Here is an 18,781-nt window from a genome sequence, read left to right as displayed (position 1 = left end):
GACTCGCTCACGTGGCGCCGCGCGTCACGTGACGACTCGACTCGCTGCTCACGTGACGCGCCGGGGTCACGTGACGCGGGCAGCCGTCAGGGTCGGAGGTCGCGGCGCGGATTCACGTTGCGGGGGCCTGTGCAGGAGGGAGGGAGGTTCGTCTGCCCGGCGGCGTCTTCTCTTCTCTCCTCGTCCTTTCATTGCTTTCCAGGCTTTATTTTGGTGATTTCGAAACGTTTTTTGGTTTGGCCATGTTTGTTTGTTGCAGTACGGAGTTAGACTGATGGCCTTAATCTAAGTTGTCTTGTGGTGGTTGTTGTTGTTGTTTCACTTGCATCCCACTGGGATTTTTGCACACAGCGTTGGTGTACGGTGATTTTTCTGCAACATTTTGCTGTCTTTTCTTGGATTTTCTGTTTGCACTTAGTCACATATTCACTTTAAGATGTTTTCTTGTTCATGGTTTTGTTTTTTGTTTGTTGCGGTTGCACCCGATTCAAGAGCCGAGTGTCTCACAGGGCTCTATACCTAATGAATGAACATGAACTCTGTCTCACCCTCTCACCCTCCCACTCTCTCAGTCTCGGAGTCTCCACTCTCTCTACTCACGCAGCGATCTCCATCCACCCCCGTGGCTCTGCATCACTCCGGTTGGCTGCGTACGGTGCGAAAGAAGTTCAAACACACACCACACACATCACACTCTGCGCGGCCCTGTTCGTGTGCATTGTTCGATACCATCGTACCGCACTCACAATGCTCTACCAGTCTTCAGTGTTTAATAACAGCTGCTGCACCGTGAACCCTCCCCCCTTCCATCATCTAGCAGTGGATTGACAAATGGCTGCACTTGTACGGAGCGAGTTCTCTAAACACGACCTTCACACCGGCTGATGATGATGGTGATGGTGGTGATGATGATGATGGTGGTGGTGGTGGTGATGATGATGATGGTGATAATGATGGTGGTGATGATGATGGTAATGATGGTGGTGGTGGTGGTGATGATGATGATGATGGTGGTGATGATGATGGTGGTGGTGGTGATGATGGTGATGATAGTGGGGAGCGGTGGTGTAGTGGTTAGCGCGCTGCGCTACGAACCCGGCGATCCGAGTTCAATTCCCGCTCAACACCAGTGACAAATATCTGAACCGGTCTTGGGCCTCCCCTAGGTCGACTCAGCCTCAAATGAGTACCTGGTGCGGTGTATACGCATTGCTGCTGGGGATACAAAGGCGGCCGGGCGTGGTGCTGGCCACTCACCTCTTCGCGAACCGTTCAGGCCTTCAGAGGTGCTCGCTAACAGCACTTGGCCCTACAGTTATACGGGGGATCTTTGTCTACGATAGTTATAAAGGTGCTGTTGGTTATGTTGATGACAATACCGCTGATGTGGAGATGGAGTTGAGGATGCTATGGATTCGCGTTGATGGTGGTAATGATCGCTCTTGAGATGGTGGTGGTGGTGACCGTGCCATTGGTGCTGGTTACAGATTCTGGTGATTGTAGTCATTCATGGCTGTGAATGTACTGTTGGTAGTGGTTATGCTGTCAATGGTGGTGGTAATGGTAATTGTTCTTCAGATTCTGGTGATGGCTTTGCGGGTGCTGTACTTGTTGATGATGGCTGTGAAGGTGCTCATGGTGATGCCGGCGATGTTTCATGGTGTTGCTGATGTTGATGGTGGTAAGGTTGTTGATGATGGTGGTGGTGATGTTCTGCTGATGATGATGATGGTGGTCCTGGTCACGCTGACGAAGGCTGAAAAGTTTTTCTGCTCTTGATTCTGGTTGAAACGATGACGATGGTGGTGGTGCTGGTGGTGCTGGTGGTATTGTCGTGTGCAGGCCTCACCATGGGAGTTAAGGGACTCTGGACCTTGCTGGACTCCACCGGGAGACCCGTCGACCTGGAGTCTCTGAAGGGGAAGGTCCTGGCAGTCGGTATCCTCTTGAGTAACGGCCACCATCATCACCCACGGTTAAGCGCTTCCCAAGACCACCGCATGGATCATAGTTGATGTGAGAAGCACCGTGGGTTTTGGATTCGGGGTACGATGAAAAGATAGATTCAGGGCAAGGTTTAGTGCGAGGGTTAAGGCTAGAGGGTAGTGCTTGAATTCGGGTTAGGGCTAAAGTTACGGCCAGGGGCTGTGTTTTTGGCAAGGTTTAGAGCTACGCTTATGACGATGATTAAGACGAGTATCTCTTGCCAAGGTCATGATGAGGTAATGGCTAGGGCGATTAGTCTCAGCGCGAGCGTGGGGGCTGAGTGCGCTGCCGTTGAGCCCCGTCTGCTGCAGGAGCGTCCCCTTGACTCAGGCAGACGTGAGCATCTGGATGAACCAGGCGGTGCGGGGGGTACGCGACCGCCACGGCAACCCCATCAAGGCGGCTCACCTCGTCACGCTCTTCCACCGCGTCTGCAAGCTGCTCTTCTACGGCATCAAGCCCGTGTTCGTGTTCGACGGTGCCGCGCCGCTCCTCAAGAGGAGAACTCTGGTGAGGCTCCTCATTTTAATTCAATGCGATATGAGTCACCTTTTTACACGCTTTCATTTAACTTACTCTGCCTGTTGTTGTTGTTGTTGTTGTTGTCGTTGTTGTATCCTCAAATCTTGTGTAACTAAATTTTTACCCACTTCCCAATGTGGTATCGACTGCAAACTTGGTATACTTGTGTCATACTGATGACAATATTATATTCTATCATAAAAAATAGATATATTTTGAAACATTCTTTTTTATATGTAATGTTTCAGCTTGGCTCTAATTGTCCACGGTAAACTGACGTTGGCTGTAATTGGCCACGGTCCCTTACGTTATGGCAAGCTTCGGGGCCACTTCCTGGAGTTGTGGAGTTCTTCCATTACTAGTACATTTCATAAAAGCGTTTTTTGAAAAAAAGTTTCAATATTACTTATTTTTACAAGCTGTAAAAGGAGTTTCAGCTGCCCTTCATGAAAATTTGGGGGTTTTTACTCAGAAAACTGACATACCGGGGCACCCGACTCCTTAGGTAGCACGCTATTTTGGCTTCCCCTTTGCAGGCAGCCGTTTATTTTTTTATTTGTATTTTTTACATTATTTAATGTAAAGATAATTGATCAAATATGGCGGGGAATGGATCACTGTGCAATGTCTTGGTGACGACAAAATGTTCAGTCAAACTGCCTATTGTTAAAGAATAACTAATGGGGGATAAAGAAAACTAAATAGAGAGTTTATTCCATCACCTATTTCGTTTTATTTAAGTCAGAATGTGTTGTTGTCATCTGCTGCGTACCCGCTGCCGTGTTTGTGTACAAGTAGCGGTGCGTGTGATGCGTCTCTCGAACTATTTTGCTCGAAGACCAAAAAAAAACGAACGGCTCCTCTTCTTTGAAAAGTTGCCGACCCCCCCCCCTCCCCGTGCGTCACTGTCGTCCCGCCGCAGGATGAGCGGAGGCAGCGCAAGGGTGACGCCGAGCGAGACTCGTCGCGTGCAGCCGAGCGGCTCATGAAGGTGCTGCTCAAGAAGGAGGCCGTGGGCGCCGTGCTGGGCAGGGAGAGGTGCGTCCGGGTGGGGCGCGACGCGGTGGCTCGCAGATGTTAACTACCTCGCCTGGTATGAGGGGTGCGTGGGTTCCATCCCCGACCCTGACGCCTGTGTATGTGGAGTTTGCGTGTCTCTCCGGGTTCTCCGGTTTTTCCCTATACGTTTATAAACGCGCGTTTAGAGGATTTGGCCGCTATCAATTTCCATGTGATAAGCCACTTCGTTGAGCTATCATTTGTGGCCAGGTCGCTTCTGAATACGAGCTACGTAGCTCAGTGGGCCTTATCTGGTAAAATAAAAATAATAGTTCAGTTTTTTGTTTAGTTTAGGGTGCTGACAGCGACCGGCTCTTCAGGCTTACGGCTGCTTTAAAAATGTGCGTGACTGTAGCCAGTCATCCTTTCGGTGTGTGGGCTATGCATGTGGAACGGAGCAATGCGTCGTTTGTAGCACATTGTGACCATAGCAGTCGGCCTTCCACGTGCGGTTAAAGCCACGTGGTGTCACGTGCAGTGGATTACTGTTGCGAGTCCTCTGAATGCGAGGCCTGCAACGCGAGCTCCTGTACTCTGCGGCCTGTTTGTGGGTGGGACGAGGTCCGTAGCGTAGGGTCTGCAGAAGGCGACTGGCGTGTGCGGTTCTAACCGGATCTGTCCGTGGGGGTGGCAGGGTGCGCTCCGCACGTGGCGCCACGGACCGAACGGCCGACGCCGACCTCTTCAAGCTGCCGGCGCTGCCCCAGCTCCCGCACAGGTGAGGGAAGCGCACGCGGCGGAGCCCAGGGGCTCTCGCGCACGTCGCGGCACCGACCGGGCGGGCATAGCGCAAGGCACCGTCCCTGTGTGGCGTTCCTCCGTGCCGCACGACGGCGTTGAACTTTTTTGAAAGCCCGACGCGTGACGTCAGCTGCTGAGAAGAGAGCGGCGGCGTGTTAGGCTCCCTCCACGCGCTGCCTCTTCGGCCTTCACGTTACGCTGCGGTCGCTTCCGTGCCTCCGGTATTGGTCTCCCGAGCCTCACGAAGACGCGGATATAATAACGAAGCTTCTCTCGGGGAGTCATCGTCGGTCCGACGGGGAAGCAAACAGCCCGTGTTCGCAGGTCGCTCGCGAACATAACTTGCCCCAACAGCCTGGTCGTGCTATATAGGAGGTCACTGTGTCTAACAATGAGGGTGTCTATTCTGAGAATGTGTGCCGATAAAGCTGTCTGCCCGTGAACATATTAGTGCGTGTGCTAGTGGGTTTGTGTGTTTATGAGGGTATATGCAAGTTAAAATGCTTGTTGGTGAGTGTAGTTACTGTGTGTGGGGAGCCATGGTGCAGTGGTTCGCGTGCTGCACTCCTCACCCAGCGACCCGAGTTCGATTCCTGCTCACGGTGAACATCGGTGATGAATATCTGAACCGGTTTTGGGCCTCCCCGATGTCGATTCAGCCTCAAATGAGTACCTGATACGGTGTGTAAGATCAGCACTGGTGACAAAAAGATGGCCAGGGCATGCTGCTGGCCACCCACCCCCTTATGTGCATTGCCGGCTTTAATAGGTGCTCACTACCAACACTTGCCCCAACAGTCTGTTAGGGGCTATGTGGGGGGATCTTTTGTTTGTGTGTGTGCGAGTGACAGCGTGTGTAGGGCTCGTCATGGTGTGTGCTCGCGAGTGTATTTGTGTGTTGTTGAGTTTGCACGCGAGATATAGTGTGTGCATGGCTGTGCCCTCAGCTCATCGTCAGAGGAGGAAGTGGAGGAGGTGGATGAAGTGGGCAGGGCTGACCCAGCCACGTGGAGGCATCAGCTTCAGGTGACGGAGCTCTCTTCGGCGTGGGAATGAATTCACGTGCAGATTCCTGCAGGTGCAGGAGGTGATCGAGTAGGGTTCAGGAAGGATCAGGGGTCGGTTTTTTAACAATTCACCCTTGTGATTCACGTTTCGGGGGTCTAGATTTGATGCGCTGGTAAGTGTTGGCGGAATTTGTTACACGTACCTGGTAGGTGAGCGGTGGGTGCTTGTGGGTAACCGTGACTAAGTGGGCTTCAAATATTCTTAGGTTTTTTCGGTAAAGTCACGTAGGTAAAAAATTTAAATGATGAAAGTAAAATAAAATAAAAATCACGACGTTTCGGAGGCAACACAAGCTTCCGTCTTCAGGTGGAACCGTCACAGCACGATTGCTGTATCAAGTAAGGGCTTCAAATGATTGAGACATCCAGTGACCGGACCGGCGGGTGGTGGTGTGTACACGTGTGTGCACGTGTGTGTGCACACGCGCATACACACACTATTGTACGTAACCACTTAGCGTGCTACGCTATGAACCCAGGACCCGAATTCGATTCCCGCTCACGGCCAACAACACCAGTGATGATTACCTTAACCAGTCCTAGGCTTCCCCGAGGGCGACTCAGTCTCAAATGAGTAACTCGTGCGGTGTGTAAACATCGCCATTACCCACCTCCTCGTGTACTGTTCCGGGCTTCATAGCTGCTCGCTAACAGCACTTGCCCCAAAAAGTCTGTGCAGGCTATACGGGGGGGAGGGGATCTTTGTCTTTGTGCGGAGTCCGGCGGGTGATCCGTGCGTCTGCGCTGGCTGAAGTTTGAGGAGGACCCAGGCTCCGTGGACGTGGATTCGTCCGACTTCAAGTCTCTCCCGAGTGAGATCCAACATGAGCTGCTCACGGATCTGCGTGAGGCTCACAAGCGCCGCCGGACCCTCTTCCAGGCCATGCCCGAGGTGAGCAGCGCAGTGATGCGATGAGCTCTAGCCCCAACTCTAACCCTGACTCTAACCCTCACCCTAACTCTAACCCTAACCTTAACTCTAATCCTGACTCTAACCCTGACCCTGACCTTAACTCTGACCCTGACTCTAGCTCGAACCCTCACCCTAACTCTGACCCTAACTCTAACCCTGACCTTAATTCTGACCCTGACACTAACCCTCACTTTAGCCCTGACCCTAAGTCTAACCCTGACCCTAACTCTAGCCCTGACCCTAACTCTAACCCTCACCCTAACTCTAACCCTACCTCCAATGCGAACTCCTCACCCCAAGGAGTCGGTGAGCTTCTCCAACTACCAGCTGGCGGGGCTGCTGCAGCGCAGTCGTCTGAGCCGCCGCATCGAGGGGCTGCAGGAGGAGATGAGCGGCAGCGCGAGGGCCCTGGGGCACGAGGGCCTCGCCGGCGCGGGGCCCGGCCAGCACGTGGAGTCCCAGCGCGTCGTTTCCGAGGAGACCAGCCACTACATCCTCATACAGGGTGAGCAACCACAAGCACGGCAACAGTGACAATGACAACAACGACAGAAGCAACGACAGAAACAACAGAAGCAACAACAGAAACAACAGAGCGACGGTGACGTCACCACGCCGCTCGCGCCAGGCTATGTGCACTTTGAGGTCACGCGAAGTGTGGAAGGCTTCACTGATGGGAGGTCACGTGACAGACTAATATTGTGTAATACACAAGGACAAAGATCCCCCGTATAGCCTGAACAGACTGTTGGGGCAGGTGCTGTTAGCGGGTACCTATGAGGGCCGGCACGGCACACGAGGGGGTGGGTGGCCAACACCACGCCCGGCCGCCTTTGTCTCCCCAGTGGCGATGTTTTTACACACCGCACTAGGTATTGATTTCAGGCTGAGTCGACCTAGGGGAGGCCCAGAACCGGTTCAGATAACCATCACTGGTGTTGGCCGTGAGCGGTAATCGAACTCGGGTCGCCGGTTTCGTAGCGCAGTGCACTAACCACGACACTACCGCTCCCCACTGTGTAATATAAACACACAACAACAGCAGCAGCTGATCTGTGATGTGTTTTTGGGTTATACCGCATTTTGTTCGGCATAATGTCCGACGTTTCAGTCCACGTGCTGGGAGCTTCTTTAGGAATTTAATTGTGTAGCTCACGTCCTCCCTCCATCGTATAGAGTTGCCAGCTGGTGTCCAATGCTGGCAGTTGCTGATGATGTAGGCCAGCCCATGTTTATTTGCTTCATCTGGGAGGAAACCACACTGCAAGCTGAAGCGGGTTATCCTTTTAGTGCTGGTTTTTATCGCCAAATCTGGGTAAATCCTTTGATCAATTTGACCACTTCTCAATAGGGCAAGTCTCTCATAGCAACACATTTATATTGGACCATCTTTACGAGATAATGAACCCCCACTCCCTACAGACGGACGGAGCTGATGCTTTAATGCTTTCAATTTTAGTTGTAAAGCAGCGTTGCTAACAAACAAACAAAAAATCACCCCATCACTGGGTAGCGCGTTCGTTGTCGCTGAGTGGAGCTCGCGCTGTCGCCCCAGGTCCAAGGGAGCCCGAGGGTCCGGCCGCGAGCGAGGGGACCGCGCCAGCTTCGCCCGGCGGCTCCAGCAAGAGCGAGCGCCCGCCGGGGACCCTCGGCCGCTCCGCGTGGAGCCCGGCGCCCGTGCGTGCCAGCGAGCCGAGCCCGGCCAACGGGGCCCGCGCGGGAACTCCGTGCGGGACTCACGAGGGGGCGGAGGTCACCGCCGTGGAGGGCAGCCCGGCAGTGGGGGCGGCAGCTGCCGCTGTTGTGAATCGGAGCTCGAATCGTGGAGCGGTTGCCGTGGCAATGGGCCTTGGTCAGGAAGTGATCGCCGTGGCGAAGAGGCTGAATGAGGCGGTTGTGCAGAGGAGGCTTGGTGAGGAGGAGGCAGTTGTTGTTAAGGAGCACCTGGAGGAGAAGGTGGTTGCCATGGAGAGGAACCTGAGTGAGGAGGAAGTTGTTATAAAGGAACACCTGGATGAGAAGGTAGTTGCCATGGTAAAGGAGGAGGTCATGAAGAGGAGCCCGGGTAAAGAAGTGGTTGCCGTGGAGACGAAGCTGAGTGGGGATGCATTTGACGTGGTAAAAAGCCCGTCCGAGGATGCAATTACCATGCAGAAGAGGATGGATGAGAAGGCGGTTACCACGGTAACGATCCAGGATGCAGAAGTGGTTGTCATAGAGAGGAGTTTGGGCGATGGTACAGTTGGTGTGGAAAAGAGTTTGAGTCATGGGGTGGTTACCATGGAAAAAATAATAGATAGGCAAGGAGTTGCCACGGAGAAGAACCTGGGTGAGGGGGCGGTCGTCGTTAAGAAGAACCAGGATGAGACGGCGGTTGCCGTGGCACAGAGCCTAGATACGGAGGTGGTTACCATGGAGACGAGCCATGCGGGAAGTGCTGGGGGGAGGAGCGGACCGCATGGAGTGGAAGGTGGAGGGGAGCTGGATGGGGGCGGCCGTTGCGGCGGCGTCATCGCCGTGGCAGCCGGGGACCCCGGCTCCCGCCCGCCCCTCCCGACGCTGGAGGGCCCCACGGGGGCCGCCTCCAGCGACGAGGACGACGGTGAGAGAGACGCCGGCGTCGACCATGGCGCAGGCAAACGCCGCGGGCGGTGAAACCCGACGCACGCAGCGCCGGCAACGAGAGAGGAATTCACGAAGCAAATCTGTGTTGCCTTTATTTTTTGAAATATAAATTTTAAATGCCTTTCTTTTAAAGCATCGATTTTTACGTGTCACGACACTTGCATCGAACCGTGGGTGTAATAGTTGTTTGATTGTGATTCATGAGAATCGCACGCAAATTCAATGTCGCTTTTGGGTTTAAACGGAGTGAACACGTGGAGATAGATGAACGACGAGAGAGGGAAAAATAATGGCGTCTTGATTTGATCGTGATTCCCCAAAACGCGAAAATGTATCAAACCCCTGGGGAGGGTCAAACCGTTACATCCCTGCTAGTTTCTTTTCGACATTGTCACAACATCCGTGCACGGTGTTGTGGATTATAAGGTAATTTTGATTCACAATTACATTTTTCGGTTCGATCGCCGGGTGAGTAAAACGTGTGTTGTACACCCCTCCACCACGTGACAGCCACGTGAACAGACGCGTCAATATATGACGGCTTCAGCACAGTGATGCGTTGTTGGAGAGCGATCCACAGACGTTGGACACATTTACCGTTTCGCTGGTAGCTACAACCGGCATCATCGGGCGGTTGCCACATTTGGTTATTTTACATAAAAAAGAGAACCGGTGCTTTTGTGTCTCACGTCCTCGGCTCCCAGCTGATGCTCGCGGAGCTGATGCTTTCCGCACGTTGGATATGTTCAACATTTCACCTCTCATGGCATCGCATTCTGAAATGCATTCTCGAATTACGTCCCGGTGGCACTTTAACGTAACCGAAGGAGGAGGGCCATTAGCAGAAACATCAGGAGGCACTTTTGGGGCGATGGGCTGGCTCGGCGATCGCAGCCGTTGCCTCGCGGCAAGGCGGGGCTGGGTTCGATTCTCAACTAGGGCACCTTTCTGCGCAGAGTTTGCATGTGCTCCCCCCTGTTCTGCGTGGGTTTCCTCTGGGCTGTCTGGTTTCTGTTCGATATACAGTAAAACCTTGGATTGCGAGCATAATTCGTTCCGGAAACGTGTTTGTAATCCAAAGCACTCGTATATCAAAGCACTCGTGTATCAGTTGTGATCACGTGACGCTCGGCAGACAAAGTGTATACGTACTACTCGTATTGCAAGACCTCGCTCGTTTATCAAATTAGTGTTTATTTCAAATTTTTGCTCGTCTTGCAAAACACTCGCAGACCAAGTTACTCGCAATCCAAGGTTTTACTGTAAATGTTGTTGGCCACACATCCCGATGCAAAAACAGGTACCTGCAAATTCCTCAATCGGGATTACAGGTAGCAACACCGTCCTTGACTATGAAAATGTGGCGGGACCGTTGTTGAATTATGGAACATGGCCAGGTAACAGCATCGATTCATAAATTCGTGTTGAATGTGGCATCGCAGGGTCATGGGCAGGGGTCGGCAACAAAAATAACAATGAGAGACACTTTTTTTTTTCGAATTCGATAAAAAGAACTTCAATATTTCAAGAGCCGATGAATACGAGACGTTGGTTTTTTTTCATTAACGTCACGAAGCAATCCTCGAAGAGCCGCATGCGGCTCCGGAGTTGCAGGTGCGCCGACCCCTGACCATGAGGGATGGCGATGGAATGGAGAGGCCTTCATCCAGCAGTCAATAGACCATGGTTAACGACGATATATTGCGTGAAATCGTTTTCACGTAAAGCGAAATGGCCCAAAGTTATAATGGATTTTTGGACCAAATCCCGACGGAGAATTTGTGACGATCGAATCGCGACGGAGGTGGTGAGCTGTGACATTCACGACAAGGCCCTGGCTGTCGTCTCGGGGTTTCCTTGACAACGCATGACGGCGTGAGGGTGGTGGATTTTTTGTTGCTTCTTGCTGCAGAGGACTTTGTGGAGGTGTCCTCTGTGAGCGATGTCGGCTTCGAGCGGGGCGAGGAGGAGGAGGAAGAGAAGGAGGAGGAGGACAAGGTGGAGGGGCTAGAAGGTGATGCTGGGATCTCTGTCGCCGAGTCCGGAGGTCCAAGCCGGTGTGACCCCGTGACCCCAGGGGAGCAGAGTCCTTCATCCCCGAGCATCCCAGCACAGCCACCTAGCCCAGCCTTCTCACCCATGACACAGGTACCAGCACGGCCCACCTACGTGCATCCGGTTTTCTCCCGCATGTAAACGCCCACTCATTGGCCCAACATCACCTTAATATATATAGAGGACCGCAGAGCTTTGAGGCGAATTGAATTTGGTGCTGCTTCACCGCCTGGCTGTTGGCTTCCCCACTCCTCTGCGGTTCCTCCTCGTGCCTCTAAGCCATCCTGTCTCTTCAAGGGAGAGCAAACACTCCGTGACGATGCGTTCCAAGTTGGTATTATTGTTTAAAAAAATCACGTGCTATTTGATGGGGCCCTGTCTGTTGTGAGGAGTTATGACCTTTTGATACAGACCACCTCTGTGTCTGTCTACTGTGTCCGTGTATCAATGTATGTTCGTATGTTGCACATCTTTGACACCGTACGTAGCCGACCGTGCTAATCGGAGGTGCGTCTCACATTGCAGGAGGATCTGGAGACCCTGCAGTACGACCTGAGCGAGGAGGAACAGACGCTGGTGTCCGAGCGGGGCCACCAGGAGCGCATGGCCACCACCATCACGGAGCAGATGTGCTTCGAGTGTCAGGTGAGTCGCGTGTCTCGCACCGTGTGGGGTCCGCCGATCGCACGAAAGGCGTGCTGCTGCTGCTCAGGAAGGCACGGCTCTTGTCGTGCCTTGCGTGCGCGTCATGTGACCGCCACATTGCGCGTGCAACCGCTCTCCGCCTCATCTAGACAACCAACTCTGAAACGTATCTAAACTTGTGGCCGACATCTGTGAGCCTGGGACCCGCCGGCGCTACGCACATCGGCGGTGAATTCTCACGCCGAACGCAATTTATTAACCATAATACATATAAACGTGTCGTTAAACCCGCCACCACCCGACACAGCCGATTAGTAAGGTTTGTCACGTAAACAGAACGTGCCAATTCGCTACTAGTACAGCACACCGGTGTGTTGGAGAGTAAACCCACAACATTTACAATCTGAGTACGACGTTTGACCAGTAATTACAACCAGCATCATCAGGCGGCAGCCAGATTTGTGGATAAATCCTCCTGTTTTGTCCCAACTTATTCATTTATTTTCTATTTATCAATTTTAGCGAAGGCGTTTACACGTGACTTTCGCACAGTTAAAGCACCGGATACAGGGGGGGGGGGGGCGGGGGGAGAATAATTAATGAATTGCTAACACATGCATGTCAATGTGACGTGAGTGGACGTTGGCCCGCGTAGCCACGGAGCTGTGTGACAGCCCCGCAAACGCGATACGAACGCAGCCGAGCAATCGGTGGTGCAGCGCTGCAATTGCTCGCTCACGCCACCGCTGGTAGGGCGGTGGCCTCGTCCGCCGGAGGGAGCCGCCCCGTGCGATGGTGTCGGCCGTCATTGCCGTCGCGGCGTTCGTTCGCACTTGTCTCTGCGGACACGCAGGAGCTGCTGCGCATGTTCGGCTTGCCGTACATGACGGCGCCCGGGGAGGCGGAGGCTCAGTGCGCCGCCCTCGACCTCGCCGACCGGACCCACGGCACCATCACCGACGACAGCGACATCTGGCTGTTCGGAGGCCGCTACGTCTACAAGAACTTCTTCAACCAGAACCGGCACATCGACTTCTACCAGCTGGTGGACGTCCAGCGGCACATCGGTGCGCGCCTCCTCCAGGCCGGCCGGAACGCGCGCGGGAGCTCTCGTGCCAACTTAGGGTCGTTTACCGTGACGGCACGGTTACTGTGGGGGGGTGCTATGGGGTAATGCTGCGGGTGTTGCTATAGAAGATGGTGCTATGGGGTGCGTTGCGAGTCCCATGTGAGTGTGTGTTGTTAGTCGCACGTGCGTCCCATGTGAGCGTGTGTTGCGAGTCGCGCTTGCGTCACGTGCGAGATTGCCGCGTGCCGATTGGTCGCGTGTCTCGCCAGGGCTGGACAGGACGAAGCTGGTGAACCTCGCCTACCTCATGGGCAGCGACTACACGGAAGGCGTCACCGGGGTCGGCGGGGTCACGGCGCTCGAGATTCTCAACGAGTTCGGCGGCCCCGGCATCGAGCCCCTTGTCACGCTGCGGTGATCGCCACTTCTGTACCTTCAGAGCCGACCGCTGACCCCAAGCCTTGACGCTGGCCCGCGGACTTAGCCCTGACTTGACCGTGACAATAACTCCCCAACGCTCGCCCGGACCCTACCTCTGACCGTTAACGTCACACGAACCCCCGAACCAAATCGGAACTCTCGTATGAACAGCTCTAACCCTCCGATTAGCGCTGTTGGCTACGTACGGCAGGCAAAAAGTTCAACGTACATACGTGCGACTCTAAACTTAGCCTCTCGCTAACCCCTAACCTAGCCCATCACTTTAACCCAACGCATAACCCATAACCGTAACCGCAAATCGTAATTGCTAACCATTGTTGCGAATCCTAACCCTTATCCCCTAACCTTTTGCTCCGAAGCCTCATGCCTTAACCCGGACTCGTAACACCTCCGCTGCAGGGCATGGTGGGACGAGGCGCAGAAGAACCGCAAGCTGCACGCTCGTCCCGTGGAGAGCAAGCTGAAGCACAGGCTGCGCCAGCTGACGCTGTCGGAGGGCTTCCCCAACCCGGCGGTGGCGCGGGCGTACCTCGAGCCGGCCACCAGCACCGTCGCCGGTGGCTTCTCCTGGGGGCAACCGCAGCTGCTCAGCATCGCCGAATATCCACGCCGACACACACGGCACCTGCCCCAACGCGGGGCCCCGACACGGACGCTGGTTATGGCAGCCCCGAAACTAACCCTCACTCTAACCCAAACTCTAATCCTGACTATAACTGCAACTTTAGCCCTAAGTAACCCCGACACTAACCATGAATACACACTGGTCAACACACTTTTTCTGGCATCAGGTATTCCAATCAGTTTTTGTCTATCACATCAGGTTTTTGAGATATAAAATATTGCATTTTCAATTAAAACTGCAGAAGAAAAATATTAAATAAATGTGGATATCTACATAAAATGATATTATAAACACACTATCCTAAAAATACAGCACCATATTTTAACACTAAAGCAGTCACTGACTTGCAACAACTTGCAATCATAAGTGACAGAGTTAATTTCGGGTAAAATCAATGAAAATGGGGTATGCCGATAGCATAAAAATGAGATGTGATAGAGCAAATCTGAGATCAGATTTGGAATCAGCACCCTGAAATGAGTCTAAAACAGCTGCAAAAGTCCAGGCCAGAATTTTTTTTTTTTTTTTTGTTGACCAGTGTTATTGGTGGTAGCGAATTCGCAGTGTTATAGCCTTTGACCATGTATCGGGAGGATCTGTGCATGCTGCGAGTAGTTAGTAGTCACGTGCAGTGAGGAGGCTTGCTCAGCCAAGGCTCGTGCGTGCTCAGCCAAGGCTCGTGCGTGCTCGTATCGAATACAAAGCCACGCGGTCGGGGTCCAGTGAGGAGCCACGGACGTGCGGTTGTGCGACGTGTTCTGATTGGCCACGTGGCGCGCGTGATGACGAGTTCTCCGGCGTGTTCTGGCCGCGTGCCGCCCGTCCCCGTTGCGGTGCACCCACTCTGCCTTAACCCGCGTCACGTTCTGCCAAAGCCGCTTTGGATGGGAGGTGAAGAAGACGGAGGAACTGCTGCGCCCGGTCTTGAAGCAGCTGAGTGCCACCCAGGTGGGTTGAGAGGGTTGAGGGTGGCCTTCTTATTCTTCTTCTTTCGTACGGATTAATATCAGCAGATTAAAGATGTCATTTTAGATTTGTTATCCACTCGATTAGTCAGTTCAGAAGCAGAGTGGATTCCGTCCATTCCTCCTTTGAAGAGGTGAAGACAGCAGCGGAGTGTTTACGATGCGGAGTGTTTGCGATGCGGAGTGTTTGCGATGCGGAGTGTTTACGACGCGGAGTGTTTGCGATGCGGCGGGTCGAGGGTTTGGGATTCGAGAACGCGCCGCTCGCAGGCCGACGAATCTTCTATGAAGCCATTTGTGGAATCTGGCGGCCGCATCGGACGCACAGCCCGGTCCTGGTCCAGTTTGATGGTCCACCATTGGCGGCATGGAAGGTTGAAAACGTGGAGGTACGACCGGGAGTGTCGCTGTACCAGATGTTTATTTTTATATTTGATGTTTATTTTTGACGTCGACCGCAGTCCAGAGTTTCGCCTCCGTCTTTCGCCTTCATTTATATTTGTGGCGTGGAGTGAGGCTGCTGCTGTGATCCAGAAGGGGGTGGCGTTGATTTTAGGTGAACAGGCGGCAGTTGGGTTTACTATCCCCATGTATCAGACACCCGGGTAGCTGTCTCATCGGTAAACGTGGGTGTGGTGTTGGCGGCGGTGGCGGTGTTGGCGGTGTTGGCGGTGTTGGCGGTGTTGGCGGCGGTGGAGGTGGTGGCCGGCGGAGGCATCGTAACGACCAGTGGTGGAGCATCCCAGAGCATGTTTACCAAATCTTCGGGTACTTAATGACACCAGTATTTGAAATGCCAGCATATTCACAATAATTAACGTTAAAATAACAATAGGGCAAGCTTAAAAACAAGTTGGGAACGCCAGTCCAGTTGGGGGAGCCTCCATCTCGACTGTTCACAGAAATATTGCATGTACATGCGATAACTGCACGCGCTTTCACCCATGCACGTACACACACTAAAGACTAAACTAAAATATTTTTTTATTTTTCCAGGTAGGCCCCACTGAGCTATGTAGCTCTTTTTTAAAAGCGACCTGGCCACAAATGATAGCTCAACAAAGTGGCCTTTCATGTGGAAATATATCTCCTAGCCACCATGATGATGATGATGAGAGAGAGAGAGAGACGCAAACTCCAAATATACAGCAAGCGTCAGGGTCGGGATCAAACCCACTCCCTCCTGTATACCAGGCGAGGTAGTTAACATCTCGCCACCATGGGCTGCATAACCACGCGAACGTCACACTGTGGGGTTGCTGCGTCAATCGAACTTGTAATCGTACACGTTTCTGGTGCCAGTGGGCGTCACGACGGGGGTGGGGGGTGGGCGGTGGTCGGATGCGCCATTTAGAATCGGAGTCACGCGTTTAGAGTGTTTCGCTGCTATACATTTCCACGCGACAAGCTACTTTGTTGAGCTATCATTTGCAATCGCCAGGTCGCTTCTGAAGAAGAGCTACATGGCTCATTGGGCCTTACCTGGTATAAATAAAATACAAAGTTTTTTCATTTTTCCCGCAGAGCCAATCGCGCATCGACTCCTTTTTCCCGGTCGTGCACTCGGAGGTCAGGAACATCAGGAGCAAGCGCATGAAGCGCGCCGTCACCACCATGAAGCGGCAGGAGGCGCAGGCTCCAGCCGAGGCCGCGGGTTCCGAGCCAGGGCCGGAGCCGACAGCGCAGGCCCCCGCCGGGGGCTTCCTGGGGCCAGCCGCGGACTCAGGCGCGGCTCGCAGCAACGGCTCGAACGACGTTCCGCGCCCGGGGCCCAAGAGGAAGCGCGGGGGAGCGGGCGGGAGTGGAGAGACAGCCGGAGGGGCCTGCCCAACGGGGAAGGCGGCGACGCAAAAACGCGCCAAACGCAAACCGCGCCACAAAGATGGCAGCAGCACCAGCAGCAGCACCAGCAGCAGCACCAGCAGCAGCAGCGGGGACGAGGCGGCTTGCGACTTCAACACGAGCGGACGCACGGTGACGGCGCAGTCGGCCTTCAGGGGCCGCCGCGGCGTGGCGCGAGGCGGGAGGCGAGCGAGGGCGGGCAGGCGGAGGTGAAGCGGCGCCGCGCGGCCCCTGGGGCCTCACGGCAGTCGCGCCTCTCAGGGATTCGCTCGCGACGGCCGCATACGCGGGTTCAGTGTTCACGTTCTGTCTGTCGCTTCCCGCCAAGCCCTGTTACGGAGGTCACTGGGTCCGTGGACTTCTGGCAGCCGTCCTTGCGCTGTTATCCCATCTGTTGCTGAACACTTCGTGCCATTCCTCTCCATCCTTGTGCGACGATCAGTCTGTCTCCTCCTCAGTCGTTCTTTGCCTGCGATCCGTCTGCGTTATTCGACATCGTATGGGTCGGTCACAGTGCTCGAGCCACGTTCATGGTGGTTAAGGGCTCGCTGTGACCAGAAGAAACCAGGGACATTATGGTATTGATGATGAGATATGTAAGACACATGCCCTTTGAGCTAGGCCAAAATATTCATAGCCTACATTTGTTTTTTTTACCACACCAATCTCACGGGCTTTAAGAACAATTCTGCATCATTCTCTTTCTGGATCAAACTGAATTAACAAAACTTATCTCGGTGAAGTCGCCAATGCTGCACGCGGCGTCCTCTTGTAGTCCACGTGATGTGTTGCGGTGTTTGCCGCTGCCACTGTGGTTCAGCAGCCTTCCACCTCTGGTCTCGAGGAGCGTCAGGGGTTTGAATGAACGTGTTTTCAACCGGGCGCTCTGTGGTGTTGTTTGTTTTTTACCGCACGCTGAAGTTTTCAACAATTAATTCGCCAGACATCCCAATCGGCACCGTTCTAAACGAGTGCTGCGACCCATGTGTGTATGTATGTTGAACTTCTTTCGCACCGTACGTAGCCAACCGTGGCTCATCGGAGGTGCGGGGGAAGGACAATAACGAGGTTATTGCCGGGTGAATAAAGGGCTCAAACATGCCGAACATGGATGACCTGAACAATATCTCACGTCCACGGTTGAGGTCCCGAACGTGGCCGTTATGGAGCCGTTCACAGAGTGTGCGCGATGAAAATTTCGTCATCTCAACGGAGTGGTCCAATGGGTTTCAAGCAACATGCCCAAAAAACACTTGATCAGCAAGCTCACCGCCACATTGCCCAGCTTCCACAACACAGCTCATCAGTGACCCCACCACCACCACCACCACACTGTCCAGCTTCCACAACACACAGCTCATCAGTGACCCCACCGCCACCACCACCACACTGTCCGTCTTCCGTCTTCCATGGAAACAAATGTGCAGCGCTTAACCGGATTCTCACAAACCACAGAAGATGCGGACACCTGATGCACACGTGGAAACTCAGAGACTCTGTCTTGTGTACAACTGCAACTACAGACACTAAATCATGGACCACGTAGCTTTTCACTGCCTCAGATGTACATGGGTGGGTGAGTGAGTGGATGGTTATTCAATCCCTCTTGTTTAGGCTACATAAAGCCATCTTGAAGAGAGAATTAAGAGCTATTGTTCATTATTTATTGTAGATGACCTGTCTACAACCAGGCTTAGGTTTTTCAAATTGTGAGGTCAACCATGAGGCGAAAGAGAAACGAGAGTTGCTTCACAGCGCTTCCATCTGCCTCTTAGATATATTAAGTTAACTTCGAAATACAGTCGTAATGAAATAGGAAATGTCGCTGTCGATTGTAGACCATTCAAGCCATTGACTTGCCAACCTCATGAAATTACGTGGCCATACGCAACAACACCGCTATTTATAGTGCTACCTTATAAACCACGCTGGTGCCAAACGTACATTTGTGAACACGCTTGGAGGCTCGTAACGCCCAGCGGTTGACTTTCTGAACGGTCACGATTCGCGATCGGAGTTCAATCCAACGATCGATCGCATTTCATCTCGTATCTCATCCCTTGGTATTTGTCATGTTGCGTCTCATTTCCATCGTGACTGCTTCATTAGTCCAAATGTATCATCATATCGTTGGAATGTGCCGTGAATAAGTCGTCTCGCACGATTGGACGGGGTGTTCTAATTATTCTTAGGTTTTTTCGGTAAAGTCACGTCGATAAAAAATTA

The 18,781-nt window shown here is 53.3% G+C and overlaps 1 protein-coding gene across 3 annotated transcripts; it reads left to right on the top strand.

Annotated features, from left to right (window-relative positions):
• The first annotated feature begins 58 nt into the window (after window positions 1-58).
• ERCC5 (ERCC excision repair 5, endonuclease) lies at window positions 59-17,665 on the top strand. Of its 3 annotated transcripts, none has more exons than XM_078618158.1 (17): window positions 59-146; window positions 573-655; window positions 1,843-1,938; window positions 2,321-2,496; window positions 3,431-3,546; window positions 4,202-4,285; window positions 5,256-5,334; window positions 6,130-6,267; window positions 6,589-6,793; window positions 7,844-8,890; window positions 10,826-11,061; window positions 11,494-11,613; window positions 12,467-12,680; window positions 12,952-13,096; window positions 13,523-13,723; window positions 14,612-14,696; window positions 16,238-17,665. In XM_078618158.1, exons 3-17 carry the CDS (start codon window positions 1,851-1,853, stop codon window positions 16,766-16,768), a joined length of 3,465 nt encoding a protein of 1,154 aa, XP_078474284.1. In that variant the 5' UTR covers window positions 59-146; window positions 573-655; window positions 1,843-1,850; the 3' UTR covers window positions 16,769-17,665. The 3 variants fall into 3 exon arrangements, with proteins under 3 accessions (XP_078474284.1, XP_078474285.1, XP_078474283.1); XM_078618159.1 differs by having other exon boundaries at window positions 121-213; XM_078618157.1 differs by lacking the exon at window positions 59-146 and having other exon boundaries at window positions 239-655.
• Window positions 17,666-18,781: the final 1,116 nt, after the last annotated feature.

The sequence above is a fragment of the Lampetra planeri genome, chromosome 56 (genome assembly GCF_965212315.1).
Source record: "Lampetra planeri chromosome 56, kcLamPlan1.2.h2, whole genome shotgun sequence".
NCBI classification, from domain to species: Eukaryota; Metazoa; Chordata; class Hyperoartia; order Petromyzontiformes; family Petromyzontidae; genus Lampetra; species Lampetra planeri.
Note: the sequence above shows the minus strand (reverse complement) of the source record. Positions and strands in the feature narration are given on the sequence as shown.